Source organism: Brassica napus, chromosome A2 (genome assembly GCF_020379485.1).
Source record: "Brassica napus cultivar Da-Ae chromosome A2, Da-Ae, whole genome shotgun sequence".
Classification (NCBI taxonomy): Eukaryota; Viridiplantae; Streptophyta; class Magnoliopsida; order Brassicales; family Brassicaceae; genus Brassica; species Brassica napus.
The window spans coordinates 20,919,552-20,943,237 of NC_063435.1; the positions used below are offsets into that span (position 1 = coordinate 20,919,552).

At 31.7% G+C, this 23,686-nt stretch overlaps 2 protein-coding genes across 2 annotated transcripts; both read right to left on the minus strand.

Annotated features, from left to right (window-relative positions):
• Positions 1-5,981: 5,981 nt before the first annotated feature.
• Positions 5,982-7,279, minus strand: LOC106380347. Its single transcript, XM_013820111.2, has 2 exons — positions 6,809-7,279; positions 5,982-6,452 (listed from the first exon to the last, which is right to left on the minus strand). Exons 1-2 carry the CDS (start codon positions 6,867-6,869, stop codon positions 6,139-6,141), a joined length of 375 nt encoding a protein of 124 aa, XP_013675565.1. The 5' UTR covers positions 6,870-7,279; the 3' UTR covers positions 5,982-6,138.
• A 12,375-nt stretch (positions 7,280-19,654) lies between these two features.
• On the minus strand, positions 19,655-20,283 carry BNAA02G24080D. The gene is made up of 2 exons (XM_013819528.3): positions 20,122-20,283; positions 19,655-20,025 (listed from the first exon to the last, which is right to left on the minus strand). Exons 1-2 carry the CDS (start codon positions 20,180-20,182, stop codon positions 19,736-19,738), a joined length of 351 nt encoding a protein of 116 aa, XP_013674982.1. The 5' UTR covers positions 20,183-20,283; the 3' UTR covers positions 19,655-19,735.
• Between the last annotated feature and the right edge of the window lie 3,403 nt (positions 20,284-23,686).

The following is a 23,686-nucleotide window of genomic DNA, read 5'->3' on the forward strand; positions in this document are numbered from 1 at the left end:
CTTAAACTATAAATTTTAAAATATTTATTTATGTCAAACATTTAGGATCCAAAGAACCCAGACCCGCAGATCCAAACATGAACCCTATGTTTCGAAACATTTTATCTTCTTTGATATAATGTAGAAATATTAAAGGATGTTGGTATAACTAAACCAACATTTGAAACATCTGATATATTTTAAATCAAATTTTTAAAAGTCCTGAGTTTAAATTAAATGTTTTAAAAATCAAGATATCTTGTACATTCATGTGATTGAAATAATGTGGGTTGCTAAAAAACGTAAAAGGATAACAATTGTCGTTATAATAATTGTTGGAAATCGTAGGTTATTTATTAAAATGTAATAAGTTTTAAGTTGTTGCTATAATAAATGCATGTTATGATGTTTTGTTTTATATTATAGGTTGGATTAAAAAATGAAAGGGTCCAAACAATTTTTATAGGTAAAATTTTTAGGACTCTTTCTATTCTAATAGTATTGACTAGGTTAAGATCCACGCCTTGTGTGGAATTAACATTATATATAAAAATAATTTTATATATTATATGTTATTACATATTCTGAAATAATAAATATATATTCAATAATTAAAAGTCATTAACTATTACATATATAATTAAATCATGGATCACAAAATTTGAATGTGAGATTTTTAACAGTTTTAATAATTTATAGTCATTTTTAAAAATTCAAAATATAACATATACAAAAAAAAATATAAAATTTTATTATATGGTTATTGTGGTTGTTTAATTTATTTTAATAGTTTAAAATTAAAAAAATATGATAGAAGATACACTAATGTTTATCAAATATTTATTATTAAAAATCATTAATTGTCATATATATATTTTAGCTGCATTAGACAATTTCGTAGTTTTTATTTAAGGAAATTATAAAAAACATTAATAATGAATTTATGGTTAGTTTAATAAAAAACTTATTATATAATTAGATGAACCAACCTATTTTTCTAACAATTCTAAAAATCATTCTAGTGATGACATGTAGCTACAAAAGAAGTTGTAATGCTTCTCAAATAATATATACTAGGTTAAGATCCGCGCCTTGCGCGGTATAAACATTATATATAAAAATAATTTTATATATTATATGTTATTACATATTCTGAAATAATAAATATATATTGAATAATTAAAAGTCATTAACTATTACATATATAATTAATCACAAAATTTGAATGTGAGATTTTTATTACATGACTTATGTATAACAAAGTAAGGTCTAGATTTTCTTTTAGGGTTTAGGAAAATATACGTTTTTTTTCTTTTAAATGTCACAATTGATACATTGTAGTTTCAAAAGTATTTGACATTACTTTGTTATACATAAGTCATGTAATAACATCCATAAGTTAATCATGTTGCAGGTTTAGAAGAGAGCTTCAGTTGTTTTGAGATGCTTCTACGTGCAGAGTGATGTATTTGACTTACGATGTGAAATAAATATGTTTCGATGATATAAATAATGTATTTGTGTATAATATAAATGTTAGAAAAGATCATTTAAATATAATAGTATAAATGGCTGATTTCTATCTATACTATTATTTGAAAAGTAAATTTTTAGAATCAAGCTCTCACGTTAAAAGTTAATTTTTTTTATAAATTATATAATTAAAAATATAATATTGAGTTATTTTAAGATTTATTTTAGTATAATAAAGATAGTTTAGAAATAACTTTTTAAAAATTTATAAAAATGTTTAAGTCTGCATCGCGGGCAAAACACCTAGTTTTAGAAATAAGAGAGCATAAGGAAGCATTGTCCTGGATATAGGAAATTTAGTTGAATATATTGTTGAAAATCATTTAAAAAGTTTCAAAAATGAGTGAAATTCCCTTGTAAATAATTTGAAAAACTAATGGCAGAATCCTATTAAGAATTCTTAACTTAATATTATAGATGATTTAAATATCAGTAGTGGGATTGGTCAATCAAAACGTTATTGCAATCTACTCTACTTCCTATATTATTCTTTCCTTATTATGTATATTTAATATTTAATATTGAAATCATTATAGTGAGATTTGTTTTATCAAAAATTATTTGCAATCAGCTCACATAATATATTCTTTCCTAGTATCATATATTTAATATTTAAATATTTATTTTTATATCAATATTTATTAGTTAAATCTTTGGGAGTAAGCTATTCATGGGATATTCTTCTTTTTATTATTCAAATATACATTTATTAACAATATTTGGATCTTTTACCTATTTTGGCCCCTAAAACTTAATTAAACTCACCTACCACGAAATACATGCCTGATGGTTTAAGACTCTGCTTTTTCTGATAAAAATAAAAATCATGCCAAATAGCCAACAAAACTTAATATTAAAGCAATTATGTTTTTATTGATATCAAATTTCGAAACATATTTGAGCAAATATCATCATTTCAACTAAGGTCGAATTAACTTTTTGTTTTTTAGCTTGAATTAATTTAAGAGAATTTGTAGTCCCTACACACCAAATATACCCTATTTGCACTCCATACTCTATTTTCCACCAATTTTCTTCCCCCATCTTAACCATTTTTCCCCCATTCTATGGTATCTCACTAATTTTAGTATATTGAGCTAATTTGCTCTTAATTTAAAAGCTTTCATGAACAAAACGTGCTATCAGTGACCTTGAACTCGAAGCTAGTGTTGCATACGTACTTGAAAACGAAATCTCCATGCAGAGGCAAACTTGCTGAAGGAAAAGATGGGTCAGCTGATACATGTTAAATGTCAAATATATTTGTTTTTGAATTAGAACAGTATAGAATTAGCAGCATCTTTGTGCTGGTAACCTTAACCCGGGTTCGAATTTCCAGCTAATATTTTCGTTATAATTTTTCAAAAAATTATATATTATGATACAAGCAAAAATAAATGATAGGTCCGCCACTGTCTCCATGTATACCTTTGCTGAGGAGACACACGTCCCCGGTTTTTGTCAACGTGTCAACAGGCACGGCTGATTCAAAACCGGTGCACGACAACTTTATTAGTGAGTAATCACCTACATGTGTTGTTCAGTGTCACTTTCCACACTGGTTTGTTCTTAACCATTCCAGACTTCGATTGTTTCAGACGTGCGTGCGTCCTCAAATCCACAGTCGGGTCCAGACCCTTCCTAATTTTTAACAAAAATATAACAAAAATATAATATTACATTATTGTAGACAAAAAAACACATAAAAGACCTTATTATATTACATATACAAAATATAAATACCATGGGCGACGAAGGTGAAGATATGGAAGACGAGGAGGAGGCAAGCCATATTTGGGTTGGGTCTTTGGAAATTTATCAAATAAAGTTAGGAAAGTGTAGTAACGACTGTGTAGCTGTTGAGATGTGTTACTGAGTGTTTATAGGGAGGCATTGGGTTTATCATATATATATTAAAAAAAAACATTTTGGTATTAACATGTTGACAAAAAATTAAAATATTTTCCTTTGTAAAAATGTAAAAGCTCACAAGGTTAAATGATACTCCCTCTGTTCCTAAATGATATATGTTTTAGAATTTTCACATTTATTAAGAAAACATTTAAAATTTGATAACAAATGTATTATTTTCTGTGTTTAGCTATTTCCTATGACTTTTGACCAATTAAAATTCAGTAAACACAATTAATGTTTTTGAAATTTATAATTTGCCATTATTACATACATTGAAAATGTAAAATATGGATCTTTTAGAAACAAAATATTTTTCTAAAACATAGATCATTTAGGAACGGAGGGAGTATTTATTTGCTTATCATTAGGAAAGAGATTATTCATTCAATTTCTTTCGGGTATTTAATTTAAAATGATTGGGTCAAGGCTAATTAATTTGTATCTGTACTATTAAAACACAGCACTAAAAGATCTACTTACAATAAATATAGTTGTTGGACAATTATATTTATTTAACTTAATTATTATTAAATAAATACTTTAACTTAACGTAGTATCTTATTATATAAAGCTTGGTTCTTCAAAATTATTAATTAACATGATCGCGACACATATTAATTATATATTTAAGATTGTGACATGTGTTAAATTATCTCATAACTAAAAATATATATTAAGATATTAACAAAAACGGATTTTATGAAAAATTAATTATAAATATTATTTAATAGTAATTTTCCATTTTTAAAATCCTAATCAAAAGATAATTACAAAATATTACTTGTTAATAATTTTTCTTCTAATATTTTGACATGTGTTTAAATATATAATAATTAAAATATATATAATCAGAACTAAAAACGAATTTTAAAAAACTAACTTTAAAAATTATTTAATAGTAAATTAAAAAAAACAATATATAGTAGTAATATTTTAGAAATTTTACTTTTTCAAAATCCTAAAAAATAGATTTGAAAATTTAATATAATTTTATTGTTTTTCTAAAATCTTAATGACAATATAATTATAAAAGATTATATTGAGTTTGGTTCTTAAAATTGCTAATTAACATGATTGTGACACATAACAGTTATATATTTAAAAATGTGATATTTGTTAAAGTATCTCATAATCAAAAATATATATACTAAAATAATTAAAATGATTTTTGTTAAAAATTAATTATAAATATTGTTTAATAGTCTTATTATATAAAGCTTAGTTCTTCCAAGTTGCTAATTAACATGATCGCGACACATGAAAATTATATATTTAAGATTGTGAAATGTGTTAAACACATATAGGTAAAAAATTAAACTTCAAAAGTGTTTATTATACACAAAAATAAACACGTATAGGTAAAAAAAATAATTTTTCAAAAAAACATTCAAGCTTTCCGAAATCTAACCCTAAAAATACATACAATACTACAACATATGTTGCCAAATCCTAGACCAAAAAATACCATGATTCATTACCTACACTCATCTATGTTGAAAACAATTCAATTTTGTTATATTTTTATTTATATCACTTAAAACAGTTTATAATTACATGATTTTAATTTTTCGCTTATCAAAATATTTTTTTAAAAATTTAAAAATTATTCAACATCTCAGACGACTCAGACGTCATACTAGAGCTATATTCGTAAAAATGACTTTTTTTTGTTTGGTCACAAGGGGCTGGGCTGTAATTTCACAAAGCTTTTAGGTTAGTTTTACATTTGATTAAAGTTTGGGCATAGGTTTGGGGTTAAAATCAAGTTGTGGGTTAGTTTTGGTAAATTCCCCAAAAAGATTTTCATTCTTTTTATGTGTTCATGAAATTAAAACCTTAAATAAAATCCGAACAACACACGGGTCCACATCTAGTTTAATATACTTCAAAAATAAAAATAACTTTCTTAATAAGTGAGTTATACTAAAACATCTTATACTAAAGGACAGAGGGGAGTATAATTTAATTCAAGATTTATCATTACACAGAAATAAATGTATATTATTATCTCACGCAAGACAATATACAATAGGATAGATGTACTATTGGATGTTGCATAGTTCTAGTAAGAAAAAAAGCCATTAAAGAATGTTTTGGTCCTCGTTTGAAACTACGCTAGGTACTAGTCGAATGATAATCCCGGACCTAACGAATTACCAAAAAATCAAGGATTAATCAGACATAGTTTTAAATATGATTTAATATATTTATAATATGTTTATGTAACAAACATGATAATAAATTTTTTAATACATTGTTATATATACAAATATATGTGACAAGTGAATGTCGAAGCATCATAGTCTAGTGGTTAGGCACACATATGTTAATCTATCAGGTATAGGGTTCTATATTTCTGCAACATATCCTTTTCATACTTTTAATCAGTGCGACTTAAAAAAACACATGCAATTGTCCGACATTGGTTAATAACGAAGATGAGAAGTCTTGAAGTGCCTTATAAATACAGGCACCAAATCTTCCGCGTTTTTGAACAGATGTTTTGGATCGTAACTAATAACAATGGGATTTTTTATAAATAACACATGAAACTTTTATAAAATAATTCTGTTTAAATAGATTAGATTTTTTTATTTATATTAAGATTTCGAAAATATTTGAGTAAATATCATCATTTTCATACGCTCAAAATAAACTAAATCAACATGAACCAAGTTCAAATTAACTCGAAAACAGTTGGGCTAGAAAGCTTCATGTACAACCAGTGATCGTCCCATTAACGACCTTGAACTTAATAGTCCCACTAATGACCTTGAGCTCGAAGCTAGTGTCCCATACGTATGTGAAAACGAAGGTTCCAAGTATATCTTTTTTGAGAAGACACACATCGCCAGTTTTTGTCAACGTATCAACGGGTACAACCGATTGGAAACCAGTGCACGACAACTTTAGGTTAGTGAGTGGGCATCTACATGGGTTCATCAATGTCACTTTCCACACTGGTTTGTTCTGAACCATTCCGGACTTGGATTGTTTCAGAGTAACGTTATCAAGTCCACATAATCCTGACATTTCCAACAAAAATATTATTTAAAAACAAAAAAGTTTTATATTAAATGGTTAAAATAAATAATAAAAATGTTCTAAATAATTGTCTACGTGTTCACTAATTAGATTTTTTTTTTCAGAAAAGGTTTAACTAATTAGATTTGGTATATGACCAACGCATGTAAGTGAACCGCCTAATTTGTGATAGTGTCACTATATATCAACATGGGTTCAAATCCAGCATAATTTATGTTACAAATGTTTTTTTTATTTGGTGATATATACATATGGAACATCGACTTATGGTGATCAAAGAATACATTGTATTACAGTTATAATATTTTTTTTTACTTTGTATACAAAATATAGATACCTTGGACGACGAAGGTGATGATGGCGAAGGTGATTAGGTGGCAAAGAAATTTGCAAGCCATATTTGGGTTGGGTCTTTGGAATTTTTATCAAACAAAGTTAGGAAATTGTAGCAAGTATGAACTGAGTATGTAGAATGTTGAGATGTGTTACTGAGTATTTATAGTGAGGGATTGGGTTTGTCTTATATAGTAACATATCGTTTTGCTATTAAGATGTTGACAAAAATTAAGGGTGTGTGATTGGATTCTATATTTATATACTAGGGTAGGTCCGTCATACGGGCGGGATTTGATAGATCAGTTTTTATTAAAGATGTTATTTCTTGTAAATTTTCATTTATGTTAAGTTGAGTGTGAATTTGATTATGTTATCTACGACAAATTTCAACTATATAACTAAAAAATATTGCATTCTTATTTTGTCCTGTTTTAATCCTAAATTATAATGTTTTATTGTGTTTTAGTTTTATAACACTATGAAATACATTAATCTATCGGATTTGGTCCTAAAAAATAAGATATCTACTACTATCAATGGAGGTTGTTTTTTTTGGCTTTTGTTTGTTTCCTTTGTGTGATATTTCTTTGGTTATATTTGCTTATATATTACTCCCTCTGTTTTTTAAAGATTGATGTTCTAGTATTTTCACACATATTAAGAAAACACATTAATCATACATTGTTTTTTGAAATTATAAAAAAAATTAATGCTTTTTAACCAATAGTTTTTCAATAAATCCAATCAATTTTATTGAAATTTGTAATTTTGTATAGAAAACATAAAAAAAAATCTATCTTTGTAAAACATTTTTTTTTTCTAAAACTTATATCTTAATGAAACGGAGGGAATATATAATTAATGGCAGTTATAAATTTATTAATAAGGAAAAAATGGAGAAATAAGAAACAGAAAGAAAAAGCAATATAGGCGACGAATGTTTGATTGCAAATTTTTGAATATTGAATATTGTGGTTAATAATTATAGTTCTAGAATATGGGAATAATATCATTTTTTTTGAGTATCCAGTTGTGGCCATTAATTTATACTTAATATTTTTTTTTACAAATTTTAAGCTCAACAGTTAAGCCTTTACTTATTATGTATTTCAATTAGTCAACAACATATTTTGAGGAATTGTTATCTAATATCGTGTGAATGCTTCATTTGATCAAATTTGTATTTTTATATAAGTGAGTGCTTAGCTGCCATGTAGGTAAATTATTCTTTTTACATTTTGTATATTAAATAGTAGTGTTTATTCTTGGATGATTCTATTTATTTAGGAGTTATTTAGTAGGCATATAGTAGTAAGTTATATTTTAAAGCGCTAAGATGATGGTTTTCATCGAAGTAGTAAATAGAAAACGGTAAGAGAAGATAGAGTCGAGTCGTTGAAACATTATCTTGGTCGAAGCCAATTGTTCAATACCACATTGCCTTCTTTCCCTGCGATGATAGTGATGAGGTAAGTAATTGAAAACATATCGTTTCAGAAATAGCATACTAACTAAACCAGTTCAATGCTAACCTTTGTGATTTAGCAAAAAAAAAAATGCTAACCTTTGTGTTTTGGAGGCCCTTGAAGATCTCTTTCTAGACTATATTGGTTACTCCTTCAGCTCCATCTGACTCAAGAGGTATCGTCTAGTGTCTTAAGCCCCTCCGGTGATGTCACTCGAGATAACGCAATGTACAACTGGCCGTGAGTGAAGCCCGTCCTAGGGAGGTATAAAGCAGCTTGTTTGAGACTTTATCCTTGACTTTTATCGATTGTCGTCACATAGCAGAGCCGCACGGGATATTGACGTCGACAAAATGTGAAAGGATGCAAAGTGTCAAGAGGGGTAAGCTATATCCGAGGGATCAATAATCGGTCGCCTACTTTTGTCCCGGTCATGATCTCAACCTCTACTAAACATTTATATTCAGTCAGTATTAGAGGGGTGACCGCTGTTATTGCAACAAACTTAGTTAGGACGGTAAAGCGAATGCGGGAGAATCTGTCAGCTTGAAATAAGCATGAATATTTTACCGTATATATCTCAACATTAAACAATACAAATACGTTTTGAAATAAAGATCAAACAACAAACCTCAGTTATTGAATTAGAGAAGAATGAGGTCTATAGGTAAGAATCAAGTAGTAGAGATTTTGATGCCGCTAAGAACATAGCTTCCAAAATAGCTTATCTGCATGTGAGGGCGAGTTGTTGATAGAGGGGCTGTTTGTTTCACCATTTGTCATCTCCATCCAAATGATTCATTTGTATGATCTATTCAAATGATTCATTCAGATTTTTGTGATTGTTTGTTTGTCTATCCATATAGCTCATCTAGATGAATAATCTAAATGGATCTTATGTTTGTTTCGCAGAAAAACAAGATTTTTCGGTTTTGGCGGGAAAATAGAAATTTTCGGTTTTGGCGAGAAAACACATTTTTTGGTTTTGGCGAAAAAATACGTTTTTGCAATTTTGGCGGGAAAACACATTTTGCGATTTTGGCGGGAAAACACGTTTTTTGTGTTTTGGCGGAAAAATGTATTTTGGGGTGTTGGCCTGAAAACAATTTTTTTGTGATTTTTAAAGGATCACAACTATAGGAAATAAAGACCAAACTTCAAATAAGAATACTCTCTTATTTATGCTTAAGAAACTTCACAAAACTTAAGCTTTTCAATCACTCACAATCCACACCGTATGTCTCACATTGACATCGGTTTATATATGAAATATAAAGTCCTAAACTCACATAACATATGATAACTAGATACTCCTAATTATCAAAGGACTTTCCTATTTCCTAAACAGATAGCTTTATCTATAAGCTACTTCAAGCTTATCAACATTCTCCCCCTTAAGCTTGATCTTGTCTTCACACACATCTTGAACTCCAATGAGTTCTCTCATTTCTTTAAACTTTGTTCTTCCAAGAGATTTGGTAAGTATATCCGCCTTCTGTTCATTACCGGGAACATGTTCAACTTCCACTTGCTCCTTTTCCACGCATTCTCTTATAAAATGAAACCGTCTATGTATATGTTTACTCCGGCCATGAAACACAGGATTCTTTGTGAGAGCAATTGCAGATTTATTGTCAACTTTGATAACCACTTGCTTGCTCTTACTGCCGACTGCTTCACTTAGAAGTTCTTGAAGCCAAATAGCTTGTTTAGCTGCCTCAGTTGCCGCCATAAACTCAGCTTCGCATGAAGACAATGCTACTATCTCCTGTTTTATAGAGCACCACGTGATTGGACTCCTTCCAAGATAAAATATGTGACCACAAGTGCTCTTTCCATCGTCTATGTCGACATTATGCGAGCTGTCGCTATAGCCTACCAGCTTCACATCTTCACCGCGTGAATAACACAATCCGAGAGAGCTGGTTCCGCGTAGATACCTGAGTATTTGCTTTAAAGCTGCCCCATGTGATTCCTTAGGCTCCTGCATGTACCTGCTGAGTACTCCTACACTAAACGACAGGTCAGGACGAGTATGGAGCAAATATCGAAGACATCCAATGCCTCTGCGATACGCCTTTTCATCGATCTTCCCTTCCTCTGGCGCTTTTGAGAATTGTGCATTCATCTCCATAGGCACATGAGTTGAGTTGCACGAACTCATACCAGCTTCCTCAAGGATTTTGCACGCATACCTATCTTGTTTGAGTGTGATGCCTTCACTGTGTTGTAGAACTTCTATTCCCAAGTAATATGTTAACTTGCCAAGATCACTCATCTCAAACTTCATTGCCATCTCTCGTTTGAATTCAAGTATAGCTCGAAGAGATGATCCTGTAACCAGTAGATCATCTACATAAACCACCACAATAAGAAGTTCTTGCTGCGTTTCTTTTCGGTAAAGAGATGGTTCCTTTGAACATCTCTGGAAGCTTAGACCATGCAGTATCTGATTCAGCTTTATATTCCATGCTCTAGGAGCTTGACGCAATCCATAAAGAGCCCTTTTAAGCTTATAAACTTTACGTTCTTCACCAGGTACAACGAAGCCCTCAGGTTGGTTTACAAATACTTCTTCCTTGAGTTCCCCGTGTAGAAACGCCGTCTTGACGTCGAGATGGTGTACTTCCCAACCTTGTGATCCCGCTAAGGCAATGATCAACCTAATAGTCTCAATGCGTGCTACCGGGGCGAACACTTCATCATAGTCTACACCATGTCTTTGAACGTATCCTTTAGCTACCAATCTAGCTTTATATTTGTTAATAGTTCCATCAGCATTGCGTTTTATTTTAAATACCCACTTTAAACCTATAGGTTTAACTCCTGCGGGTAGCTCCACGAGATCCCACGTATTGTTCTTTTCTATAGAACAGATTTCATCTTTACAGGCTTCAATCCAGACCTTTAGCTCCTTAGCCTCATTAAAATCCCATGGTTCATCGTTGATGATCATCAGTAGCTGCTCGCTTTCAACTTCAGCTAACATAATGTAATCGTCGAGATAGGATGGCTTTGTAGAGATCCTTGTTGATCTCCTTGGTTGCGTTTGATCATCGTTCTCTTCGTTGTCAAAGTCATTCTCGGCTTCGACATTCTCATCATCACTTTCATTCTCTCTTTCATCAGTTGTTGCCTCTCCTTCTACTGTTACTTCTGTTAGACGTCGCAAGTTTATCTCAAACTCCTCACGTTCACTCTCCTTTGCCTTCCCTTTATCATTCCATCCCCATTCCTTTTCTTCGTCGAACACAACGTCGCGACTTACAACGATTCGTTTGCTGTCTGGGTCGATAAGACGATATGCCTTCGACCCTGGCTCGATCCCGAGGTGAACTAGAACACGTGACCTGTCATCCAATTTCTTTCTTCCTGCCGTGTCGGTTTTAGCATAACACACACATCCGTACACTTTTAAGTGTGAGAGGTTTGGCTTTCTCATCTTTAGAGCTTCATATGGAGTACTTCCCTCTAGTGATCTTGTGGCTACCCTATTTATAAGATAGGTAGCGTGTCTTATTGTTTCTCCCCAAAGAAAGTTTGGCATGTTCATATGTTTTAACATACTTCTTGTCATCTCTAACAAAGTTCGATTACGCCGTTCCACTACCCCCATTCTGTTGTGGCGTGTATGGTGCCGTGAGATGTCGCTTGATGCCGTGTTTATCACATAAGCTTTGAAAATCGTGAGAGACAAACTCGCCTCCCCTGTCTGTTCGAAGCGTTTTCAACGTTGTTTGAGTTTCTTGTTCGGCAAGTAACTTAAACCGCTTAAATTTTTCAAATGCTTCGCTTTTCTCCTTTAGCAGCACGGTCCACATGTACCGTGAATAATCATCAATGAGCACGAAGATATACCTTTTGTGTGCTGGTGTTGAAGGTGTGATGGGTCCGCAAAGATCCGCATGTACCAACTCAAGAGGTTTATCGGCTCTATAAGAAGTTGCTTGGGGAAACGGTTTCCTAGTTTGCTTTCCTTTCAAGCATGAGACGCATGTCTCTGAGATATGATTGTCATCGGATACTCCGACGACAATGTCCTTCTTAACCATCATCTTTATTGTATCTCGACTTATATGACCAAGTCTTGCGTGCCATAAGGAAGGCTTTGTCGTGTCTTTGATCTGTAAACATCGTAAGGCGTCAACTTGTAGTGAAACCTTGTACAGCCGGTTCTTTGCTCGCGTCGTGTGGATCATTAATGTTCCACTCTTGTCAAATAGCATCAACGTATCACCTTTCATTCTTACTTCACAGCCTACCTCCGTTGCTTGCCCCAAACTGACTATATTACTTCGCAATGCAGGTATATAATACACATTATTGAGATTCCTTTTCTCTCCTCCTTTGATTATGAACCGAACTGATCCTTTTCCTAAGATATTAACCCTTGAATCGTCTCCAAAACGTACTTGGCCGGTAATGGTATCATCAAGCTCGTAAAAGTATAAACGATTGCCACTCATGTGATTGCTGGCTCCATTGTCAAGATACCATATATCTTTAGAATCTGATTCGGTCTCAAACTGGTTAGGATTCACGTTCTTTTCATTCAAGAAAACAATTTCATTCATCATTAAGGCATCAGCTTCAGTCGTATCTTCTTTCTTCTTTTCAATTGTTTCCTGAAATTTTAACTTCAGGTCCGGACAGTCTTGAACATAGTGTCCGAGTTTATCACATCGAAAACATGTAATATGAGAAGCGTCTCCTCCACGTCCTTGTCTGTAAGCTTCTCGTTGTTGCTGAAACCCTCCATAGCGTCCACGGCCTCGACCTCTCCAGTTAGAGCGGCCTCGACCACGACCACGGTAGTTTGAACTGTTAGGACCTTCTTGACTCGATGAATCTGTATTTGCATACATCAACTTCCCGGAGTCGTCCTGCGAGTCTTCTTCTTCCTCTTCAGTAACTCTTTCTTCGTAGGCCTTTAGTCTACCAACAATATCCTCGAAGCTTGTAGTATTGAGATCAAGAACTTGCTCAAGAGAAGCCACTATATGAATATATTTCTTTCTTGGCAAGCTTTTTAAGAATTTTTTCACAAGCTTTGGTTCTTCAATTGTTTCTCCCAACGAAGCTGATTTTGAGGTTATTTCTGATAGCTTTCCAACAAAAGTATCGATTGCATCTCCATCTTTCATCTTGATTCTATCAAATTCCGCCATCAAGGTTTGTAACCTTGCTTCACGCACTCGCTCAGCTCCAACATGACGCGCTTTTATAGCGTCCCAAACAGATTTTGCAGTGTCAAGATCACCTACTTGCAAGGTTAATGCCTCTGGTATCGATTGGAACAGAAGCGCAGTTGCCATGTTATTTTTCTTCTCATCCTTTACTCCTGGTTCGATTGATTCCCAAACTTCACTTACCTTTAGTGCTATCTTCATTCTCATAGCCCAGACGGTGTAGTTGGTGGAGGTTAACATAGGAAACTTTATGGAGGCAGGACCCTTGTCCTTGTGTAACACGATTTCATCTTTGACATCTCCCATCGTCGTAGTTCAGTTACTTTCAATGTCCTGTGGCTCTGATACCAAATAAAGGATCACAACTATAGGAAATAAAGACCAAACTTCAAATAAGAATACTCTCTTATTTATGCTTAAGAAACTTCACAAAACTTAAGCTTTTCAATCACTCACAATCCACACCGTATGTCTCACATTGACATCGGTTTATATATGAAATATAAAGTCCTAAACTCACATAACATATGATAACTAGATACTCCTAATTATCAAAGGACTTTCCTATTTCCTAAACAGATAGCTTTATCTATAAGCTACTTCAAGCTTATCAACAATTTTGGCATGAAAACATGTTTTTCGGTTTTTGTGGGAAACACGTTTTTGCAATTTTGACGGGAAAACATTTTTTTTGAAATTTTAGCGGAAAAATGCGTTTTGGAGTTTTGGCGTGAAAAAGTAGTTTTTAGCACGGAAAAAAGTGTTTTGTAGTTTTGTCAGTTTTCGTTTGTGACAAAAATGATATTATGTTTAAGTTTGTAATTTGTGAATTACATTATGGATATAATAGACATTATACCATTTTGAATTAACCATCTCCATTCAAATGATCCAAATTAGTTCAGCTGAATGGACTTTAAAATTAAGCCTAAATTTTCAAAAGTCATCCGGATGATTCCATCTGAATGAGTTGCACTTTTAGTGCCTAAACAAACAAAACTCTCATCTTCATCGAGATGGTCCATCCAGATGGAGAAACAAACAGGCCCAGAAGCAACTGCATTTTAGGCATATTCCAGTTTTAATATCTCAACATCACCTCTCCACCAATTATCTATCTACTGGGATAAAAAATACCTGGTATTCCTGTAGCCACGGTCCTGTTATTTGCAGATTGATGGCCAGCTTTCCTTGCTGAAGGTTCTGCATACATGTCGCCATAGGCTATGAAATTTTCATCATCCTGAGATTATGTTCTTTGCAAAACTACAACAAAAACATACTGAAAAGCGTTCTTCTTATCACACATACGTTTTATTATTGATGATATACTGCAAAGGGAGCAGAGTAGGAGGCAGTGGCGATAATATAACTAAATTCTATGGGTCTTGGTCTTTTGCAGCCATAATTAAACTGCAAATCAGACCATATAACTATATAAGTGCAGATATATATCAACTGAAACCAATTTTCAATCATAGAGAAAAAGTTAAACAGAATTTACCTAGAGCAACTTCTGTCCACATTTCAATTGCTTCTTAGAAGCTTCGGCTCCAGCTTTTAGGGGTTTGATAATTTCGCTTTCAGGTACAACTATCATTCACTACCCTCAGCTGTCACATATACTTCTTCTACCATATCAGAAGTGGCGAGAATGAAGGGTCCTGGAAAGTGATACTTAATGACTCTACAACTTTGCTACCATACAAAAATCAACCCAAAGATCAATTCAAGTGACACTAAAAGAGTTTTCCAAAGCTACACAACTCTCATGTGTTACAGAAAGGGGATAACTTTAGATTTGTGGGTTACTAAATGCTGTTATTGATCAATGCAAAGAGATCTAAAATCATAGATGAGAATGATTATGCTTACATGATTATGCTCAAGGAGTATATTGAACTCGCTTTCAAAAGATGCATGTAAGTGGTTAGACGTTGACGGTGGCCAGCATGAAAATCGCCTGAAAACAGAAAAAAAAAAACCAAAATCATAATAAGCAAACAGATTCAAAACCATCTGTAAATGGAGAAAATAAATTGAAAACAGAATTTGGTACACTGGTATTAAAGAGAAAAAGACTATTATAGCACCAAACCAAGTTTTTGTTCCCAAAGTAGCACTCAAGGTTCAAAGTCACAAAGATATGTTTCATTAAAGAGGTAAATATACATTTATACCCCTTGGGTTAATTAATCCAAACCTTAGGGTTTAGAATTAAGGGGTAGAGTTTTGGAATTAAGGTTTAAAATTTTATAAAAAATAAAAATAAAAAATAAAAATTTTAAAAACAGTTTCAAAAAGTATTTTTAAATTATAAAAAGAAAATTTCAAAAAAATAAAAAAAATTTCAAAAAAAAAATTCAAAAAAAAAATTATAAAAATTTTGAATCTGAAAACATATAATCTGAAACTATAAAAAAATTTCTTTTTTTTTTATTTATTTTTATTTTTATTTTATTTATTTTTATATATTTTTGTTTATTTATTTAATTTTAAACCAAGTGTATTAGGGATATTTTATCCTTTAATGAATGTCATTTTTGTGACTTTCTCATTCTAGTGCTATTTTTGAGACATAAACTTCAAAAGGTGCTATTATTGACAATTGCCCGATATTAAACGTGGTTGGCATAAAAATCGCCTGAAAACAGAAAAAAAAACAGAGGCTTACCCCTCGAACAGAGACCTGAGACGAAGCGTTAGTGATCACGAATCCTGATGATATCTGGTTGCTCTTGGAGTAACATCTATGAGAAGACATGAACGACTTCGCATAGGAGACAGGTGGTGACGGTGTGAAGTTTATCGTTGACGACTGGTTGTGGCTCTTCCATTAGCTGTATATCTGGTTGCTCTTGGAGTAACACCGTTTTTTTTTTGTTGTCTGACTGGTTGTGTGATTAAGGAGTACGCCGATGGACTGGTGCCGGGAAATAAATCCTAAATGCAGATCAACCGTACTGCTCTGTTTTCTGTCTCTTTAACACAACGGCTATGAATGTTGCTTTTATTCATATCTTCTCTGTTTCCAAAGTTTTACCCGTTATACTAAGAACAAAGTTTCTATTGTAATAGGATTCGTTAGGATGATGTTTATGGGAAGAGAGATAAGATGCATTGAATGAGTAATCGAAGTTGGATCGTGGCCGTGGCTAAGGAGTTAAGATGGTCTTGAATATCGCTGAATCAATGAATCCCGTAACGTCCGGGGGAGAAGAATCTGAGATGAAGAACGGATATAGCTAAAGAGACTCGCCACGAAGTTTCTTCTCCCATAAGCTTCAAGAAACTTTATTTCGGTGCACCTAGTTACAGAAAGAAAGAAAGAAGAAAACAATGAGATGGACCCTAAGAAATCTTGGGGATATGAGTTAGCCAAAATACTGTAAAAAAGTTTCTCTTGTAAGATTAGTAAGATGGTGGGATGATGTTCATGGGATAGAGACTGGCCTTTTTTATAGGTGGAGTTCCACCGGCTGAAAGGAGATTAGGAGCATTGAATAAGGAATCGAAGACGACATGAATGGAAGATTCCAGAACCTCCATTGTAGTTGAACCTATTCTGAGAATACAAAGAACCCTAAAATCTAGAGTCGACATCATCCACGATAATGTCGTGACCTTTGTGTTTGCCTAAAAAAAGAACAGACTTGAAACAAACGTGTTAGCCCAAGTTAAGCCCGAACAAAAGACAAAATGTTAAAGAAAAAAGAATTCTAGACACGTGAAGCCCAACCAATTTCTGATATAGATAATGATACGCTGCGTCTAGTTAGGCGGACACGTGTCATGCTAGGAAGAAAGGAATTAGTGACGTGGAGAGTTCTGAAGAGAGGGAACTTTACTTTTTATAAATAGATACTAGGACAGGACGGGCGGGATGATAATCTGAAAATAATTTAAATTGTTAGAGTAAATATTTTTGATTTTTGTCTAATATTTGTTTTATTTTAAAATGATTTGTTATATATTAATATGATTCATTATTTTAGTTTAGTTTCATTTTCATTACAATTAACTTAATTTTTTCTTAGGATTAATAAGATTGTTTATTTCAAGTTTTATTCTGTTTTTATTTCAATGGTGTACAATTGTTGATTTATTCATTCTTTTACATTATTTTATATCGTGTCTTTTATTCGACTATATAAATATATATTTTATTTTTACGTAGTTGTGGATCTATGTTTATATTTTTTTTTGTCTATTAGAGTGTTGATCGTAGGAAGAGAATGTTATGGGTTGGTCTTTACATTTGCGATGCATACTTTTTACCTATCAATATAATGAGTGTACAATCTATTTCTATTTTTTTATATGTTTGTACACATCTTAGAATAATTTAATAGTATAAAATAAGAGTCGTATGTGGATGAAATGTAAAAATGTAAATAGAGTGAAGAGTCTCAAAATAATAGTGACTGTAGTTTTGCAACTGATGTTGTTGCCGAAGCATTAGAGTGGATGATAAGTAGTGGGATGCTACCTATGTGTCTTCGTGAACCTGTATCCAAGACATCCAAGCATTAGAGCCGGTTGCTTTCACTGCAAGTAATGAGATGTTTCAAGTACCAGTGCCAAGTAATGGGTGTTGTCAGTTCCTGTTAACGAAATCAATTTGTTATTGATATATTATCTAAACGTGTAGATCTAACCTGAGTTGTTTGAACATCCTTGAAGATTTCCTTGTAGACGATATTAGTAACTCTATCTTCACAGTCTTTACCAGAAGTTTCGTCTAGACTATAATATAAGTGAATGCTGATAATATAATCTACTGCTGATCACAATGCAATTGTTACTAACCTACTGAAGGCGATTGAGTTGTTTTTGATGACCGAATAAGCATTCCGTGCGCGTCGAGATAATCGTGATCCGATTCCTGTTTGATCACCTGATGAAGAATATACACTGGAAATGTTATAAATCATAACAACTCGTACCAAATTCATTGGTTTAAATTTTATGGACGTTGTGAGTACCAGAGCTCGTGACTCCCATGTCTACGCCGTCGTCTGCTATGTCTCTGTTAACACCCAAACTTCTTTCAGTTACCCCTTAGCGCACTCGAACCAGAATCTAAATTAACAAAAAAAATATCTATAACACATAATGCACTATTTTTTGAAAATTAATAGAATATATAATTTTGGACAACAAAAACAATATCTACATTTTTAAATGTTTTAAATATATTTATACTGTTTTATTATTCTATTGTTTATCCTATTATCATTATATTTACATCCACTGGCCATTCTTGGAAATTAATGTCCATCAATTATTTGTGAGCCAAGAGAGGCCTCTTGACCAATGGAGTCAGGTTGAGCTCTTTGGTTATGATGATGTTGAAATTCTTGGAAGCATACTGGTGTTGAAACAGCGAAAGGAATAAAGGCCATATTGAAGATGGGCCTTCGAGCAAAGCCCAAGTTCAACAAGACAAGTCGACCGTTGGAGACTCTACGGCTTCAGTCTTGTCGTCTTGTGCCAAAGCATTCAACACGCACCTCCGTCGTACGAGCACGCCATCTCTAGGGTTCGTTACAGCAAACAGATTCGAGGCTCTTAACAGCTCTGCGGTCATGGGCTGACGTTTGACTGGAAGGATTCTAGAGTTGTATATAATGATGTAAAGGGTCACTCTTGTATGTAAGTTGAAACAGTCTAATAAGAACAAAGTTTTCATCTTCATATCTCTGTTTCTTGCGATTCACATGGTATCAGAACCATGGAAGAGCCATCAGAGAAAGTTTCTACTCCGTCATTGAGTATCACGCAGTGTGTTACTCTAAAATTAAATATACATTTCTTTCTATTGATTTTTAATTTTCTGAAAATTTTATATGTTTCTCAATAAAATTATATCACTTATATTTTGAATTTTAATTAAAGTTTAACTTTAAAATAAAATATATTAAATTAAGTCAAAACAACAGTCTTTGAAATACAAATATAGAATGCAAAATTAACTACAATTGAATCAATGACAACTCAAATTTGGGACTTTAACATTGACACACATTTTTTAAAGACACCTGAGACATTGGATCTTTAGCTATTTTAGCCCCTAAAAATTAATTAAACTCACTTACGGCGAAATACATGCTTGACGGTTTAAAAATATTGTACTGTTCTGATTAAAAAAAAAAAATCAAGTTCGTGCCAAATAGCTAATAAAACTCAATATTAAGGAAATTATTTTTTATTCATATCAAAATTCTAAACATATTCATCAGTTCAATTAAGCTCAAATTTACTCGAAAGCTTTCATGCGCAAAACGTGCCATCAATGACCTTGAAGTCGAAGCTAGTATCCCATGCATATTTGAAAACGAAGTCTCCTTGTATACCTTTGTTGAGAACACACACGTCACCGGTTTTTATCAACGTATCAACAGGCACGACCGATTCAAAACCGGTGCATGACAACTTTAAGTTAGTGAGCAAGCATATACAGGGGTTGTTCAGTGTCACTTTCCACACCGGTTTGCTCTCAACCATTCCGGACTTCGATTGTCTCAGAGTTACGTCATTAAGTCCACAATGTGGTCCAGACCCTTCCAAATTTTCCAACGAAAATATTATATTATACTATTGTAAACAAAAACACACATAAAAGTCTTTATTATATTACGTATACAAAATATAAATACCGTGGGTAACGAAGGTGATGATGGCGAAGACGACGAGGAGGCAAAGAAGTTTGCAAGCCATATCTGGGTCTGGTCTTTAGAATTTTTATCAAACAAAGTTAGGAAATTGTAGTGAGTATGAAATGAGTTTGCAGCTGTTGAGTTGTGTTACTGAGTATTTATATTGAGGCATTGGGTTTATTTTTAATGGCAAAAAACGTTTTGGTATTAATAAAGATGTTGACCAAAATTAAATGTTTCTTTTGTCAGAAGGTAAAAGCTCATGCATAGAGTCAGAAGGTAGAAGAATTCATGCATAGGGTCAACTCTAACCATTTGTTTATCAAAATTACGAAAGAGATTATTCAATTATTTTCTTTCAGGTAATTTCAAATTACTGGGTCAAGGCTAATTTATTTGTATTTTTTTTCTTTCAGACTTCATAAACTTCATGCATGCAAATTAATTAAAGGGAAATAGCATAAAAACCATCAAAGTGACACTTGTTAACACTTTAAACCTTAATATCACTCCTATTTTACGAGCGCAAAATCAGATTTCCGACTTTTTAGCTAGAACTGCGAGGTCTTTCTATAGAGAGCTTTGTTTTATTGATTGTTCTATTTCGGTCTAGTTATTCAGACCACATCAAGTTTGATTAATAGAATAGCCGTTCGTTGTAAAAAAACCTTCAAGGTTTTTACTAACATTTTTAACCATCAAAATTGCATTTATATTTTTTTTTAAACTCCATTCTAGCCTACTTGTTCATCACGTAAAAGAACGGACCAGCACTTGCAAAAACGATGATGTTTCATTTTTTATAACAGATAATTATTTAATTAATAAATAAATAGAAAGACAGAAAATTAAAAAAAAATTCAGAAAATTTCACAAAATTAGGAAATTAAAATTATAAATTACAAATAGTTTTGAAAAAAAAAAAAGATTTTTTGTTTGAAAAATTGACATATCATCGTTACCAAGGACAATTGTTAAATACATTGTTATCAACATACCTACTGTCATTGCAACCATGATATGTCGAAAATTTTCATCATAGATATGTCAATACAGTTGTTAATGGTTATAAAGAAAAAATCTTGGTCAATAATAATAATATATAAATAATCTTCAACAAAAATTATTATTGTCCAGTTTCAAAAAAAAAAAGTTATTATTGTCAACAGTGATATGTAAAAAATCATCACCCTCACTGGAGGAGATATGTCTGAAATCATCATTGTTATCAAAGATATGTATGAAACCGTTACAATTAACATTGATATGTTAGAAATCGTCATTGTTAGCGATGAAGATATCTTATAATTTATTTTAAAAATTAAGATTTTTATTTTAAATATTTTAAAAACTTTATTGTTATTTTTTGAATTTCTATATAAAAACTTATACATTACATTAAGAGAGATTGGAGATTTCTTTTGTGATAAATATTATTTTTTATAGTTAAATAGTAATTAATATTGATCTTTAAAAAAAAGTTCGCGTAACTATCAAAAACCTAAAATATACAGAAAATGGAAAAAAAGAATAAAAAGTAGATACTGATGGTGTTACAAAAAAAAAAAGAGTAGATATTGATAATGAGATGATGACCTTACTGTATGTGCAAAATTAATAGAGTAATTAGGTCACATACACTATTGATATTTTTAAACCCCAAAACTAACCCTGACCAAAATCCTTCTGTCTCTCTCCCTTTCTCTCCCGTGTCTCTTCTACAAAATCTCTTGTCCAAATAATTAATCTTCTTCTCTTTCTCTCTCTTATATCTCTTTAAAATCTTTAAATTCATTTTTTTCATTTCTACAATGGATTCTTCATTTCTTTTCTGTTTTCATCGATGTGAATACCTTTTCATTTTAGTGTATTTCTTTCAACACATTGTCTAGATCCAAAGAGTATTATCCTCTCGATGAGTTCGTCTACCAGAGCTTCTTTGTCGATTTGTTTGAGATCCACTATGATATAAACGTTTTAAGCAATTTTATGGCGCATAAAAGGGAGATCTCTTCGACTCACATGCTGGTAAAGGAACATGGCTGTATAACAAGAACAAGATTTCTGTTAACTAGTAAATGTTTGATTAGATGTTACCAAATAAGTCTCGTGAGCATATACAAGTTTGGTTAGTTGTTAAAGCTTTACATTAAATTTCTTTGTTTCAAATTAGTTGTGGTTATATGATACATGGCTATAAATTTCTATAGAATATGTTTCAATTATCTGATACTTGTTTGGTTAGATGTTACAAAATATATTTTCGATTTAACTAATAGCTGCTAAGATGCTAAAAATAACATCGATAGCTGATATGTGGTTTGGTAGATGATACCAAAAAGGTTAGCATGCTAACTTTACCATTGTCTATTCAAATTTTATATGCTTAACCGTTAAGAATTATTATATTATATATAAACCAATATTACATCCAAGTTTATGTTTATCTGTAAATATCATAATGGATTGAAGTCATTTATGTTGTGCTTTATAAGTTATACTTCTGATGAAAAATTTATCCGCTACAAAACCATGTAACGTTTATGTTATAATTTAACGTTAAGCCTCATTTGCTTTAAAATAGATGTATTATAATACATGGTTTGTAAATTTCTACAAAATATGTTCATTATCTAATACATATTTGGCTAGCTGTTATGAAACATTTTGTCGCTTTTAAAATGGCTGGTAAGATGTTAAATGTATATAACGTTAGCTGCCACATGGTTTGTTAAATGCAACAAAATAAGATATCGGACTAACTACATCATTATATGTTTATTATTTAAGGTTAACAATGATTATATCTTATATAAACCAAAAATTACACTTAACATTATATTTTATATGGTAAAATAACATATAAGATTGAAGTAATTATTTTTGATACGTGATAAGTATATGTGTCTAATAAAGAAGTTATCCACTAACAATTTTTATTATATTTTACTTTAAAACATAACGTTAAATATTATTTGTTAACGTACAACAATATACGCTTGAGTTTCCTACTGTGTTTTTTTTTTCTCTCTAGATTATTGATTCTTGCAACCAATTGTAATCCTTAATTCATTGATGGGAGATTTATAAATTGGAGGATTTTTTTTGGTGTGTCTAAGAATTGAGTTGAAGATGAGGAGATTAGTGTAGGAATTGTGTATTGTTAAAAGATTCGAAGAGAAAATTGATTGTGGGTTTGAGGAGAAACTTTCAACTTCAATGAAGATTGAGAAAAGATATGTGTTTTGAGAAGAAAAAATAAAAAAATAGAGAGATATAATACATATGGAGATTGGGGAAAGAGAGAGAAAGGCATGAATGTTTGGGCAGGGGTAATACTGTCAAGAGAGACCAAAAGTATACAATGTACGAAGAATTTTTCAGCGTTTGGGGGTAGTTACCCAATTTCCTTAGCCAATTATCTCAAATTAATATTACCATAATATATTTGATATTTGAGAAAAAAAAAATTAACTTAATTTACTTACAAAATACATTTATTCTATGAAAATTGAAGTACAAATATGAACTTACCTTTAAAATAATTTTTAGTTACATTTCAATG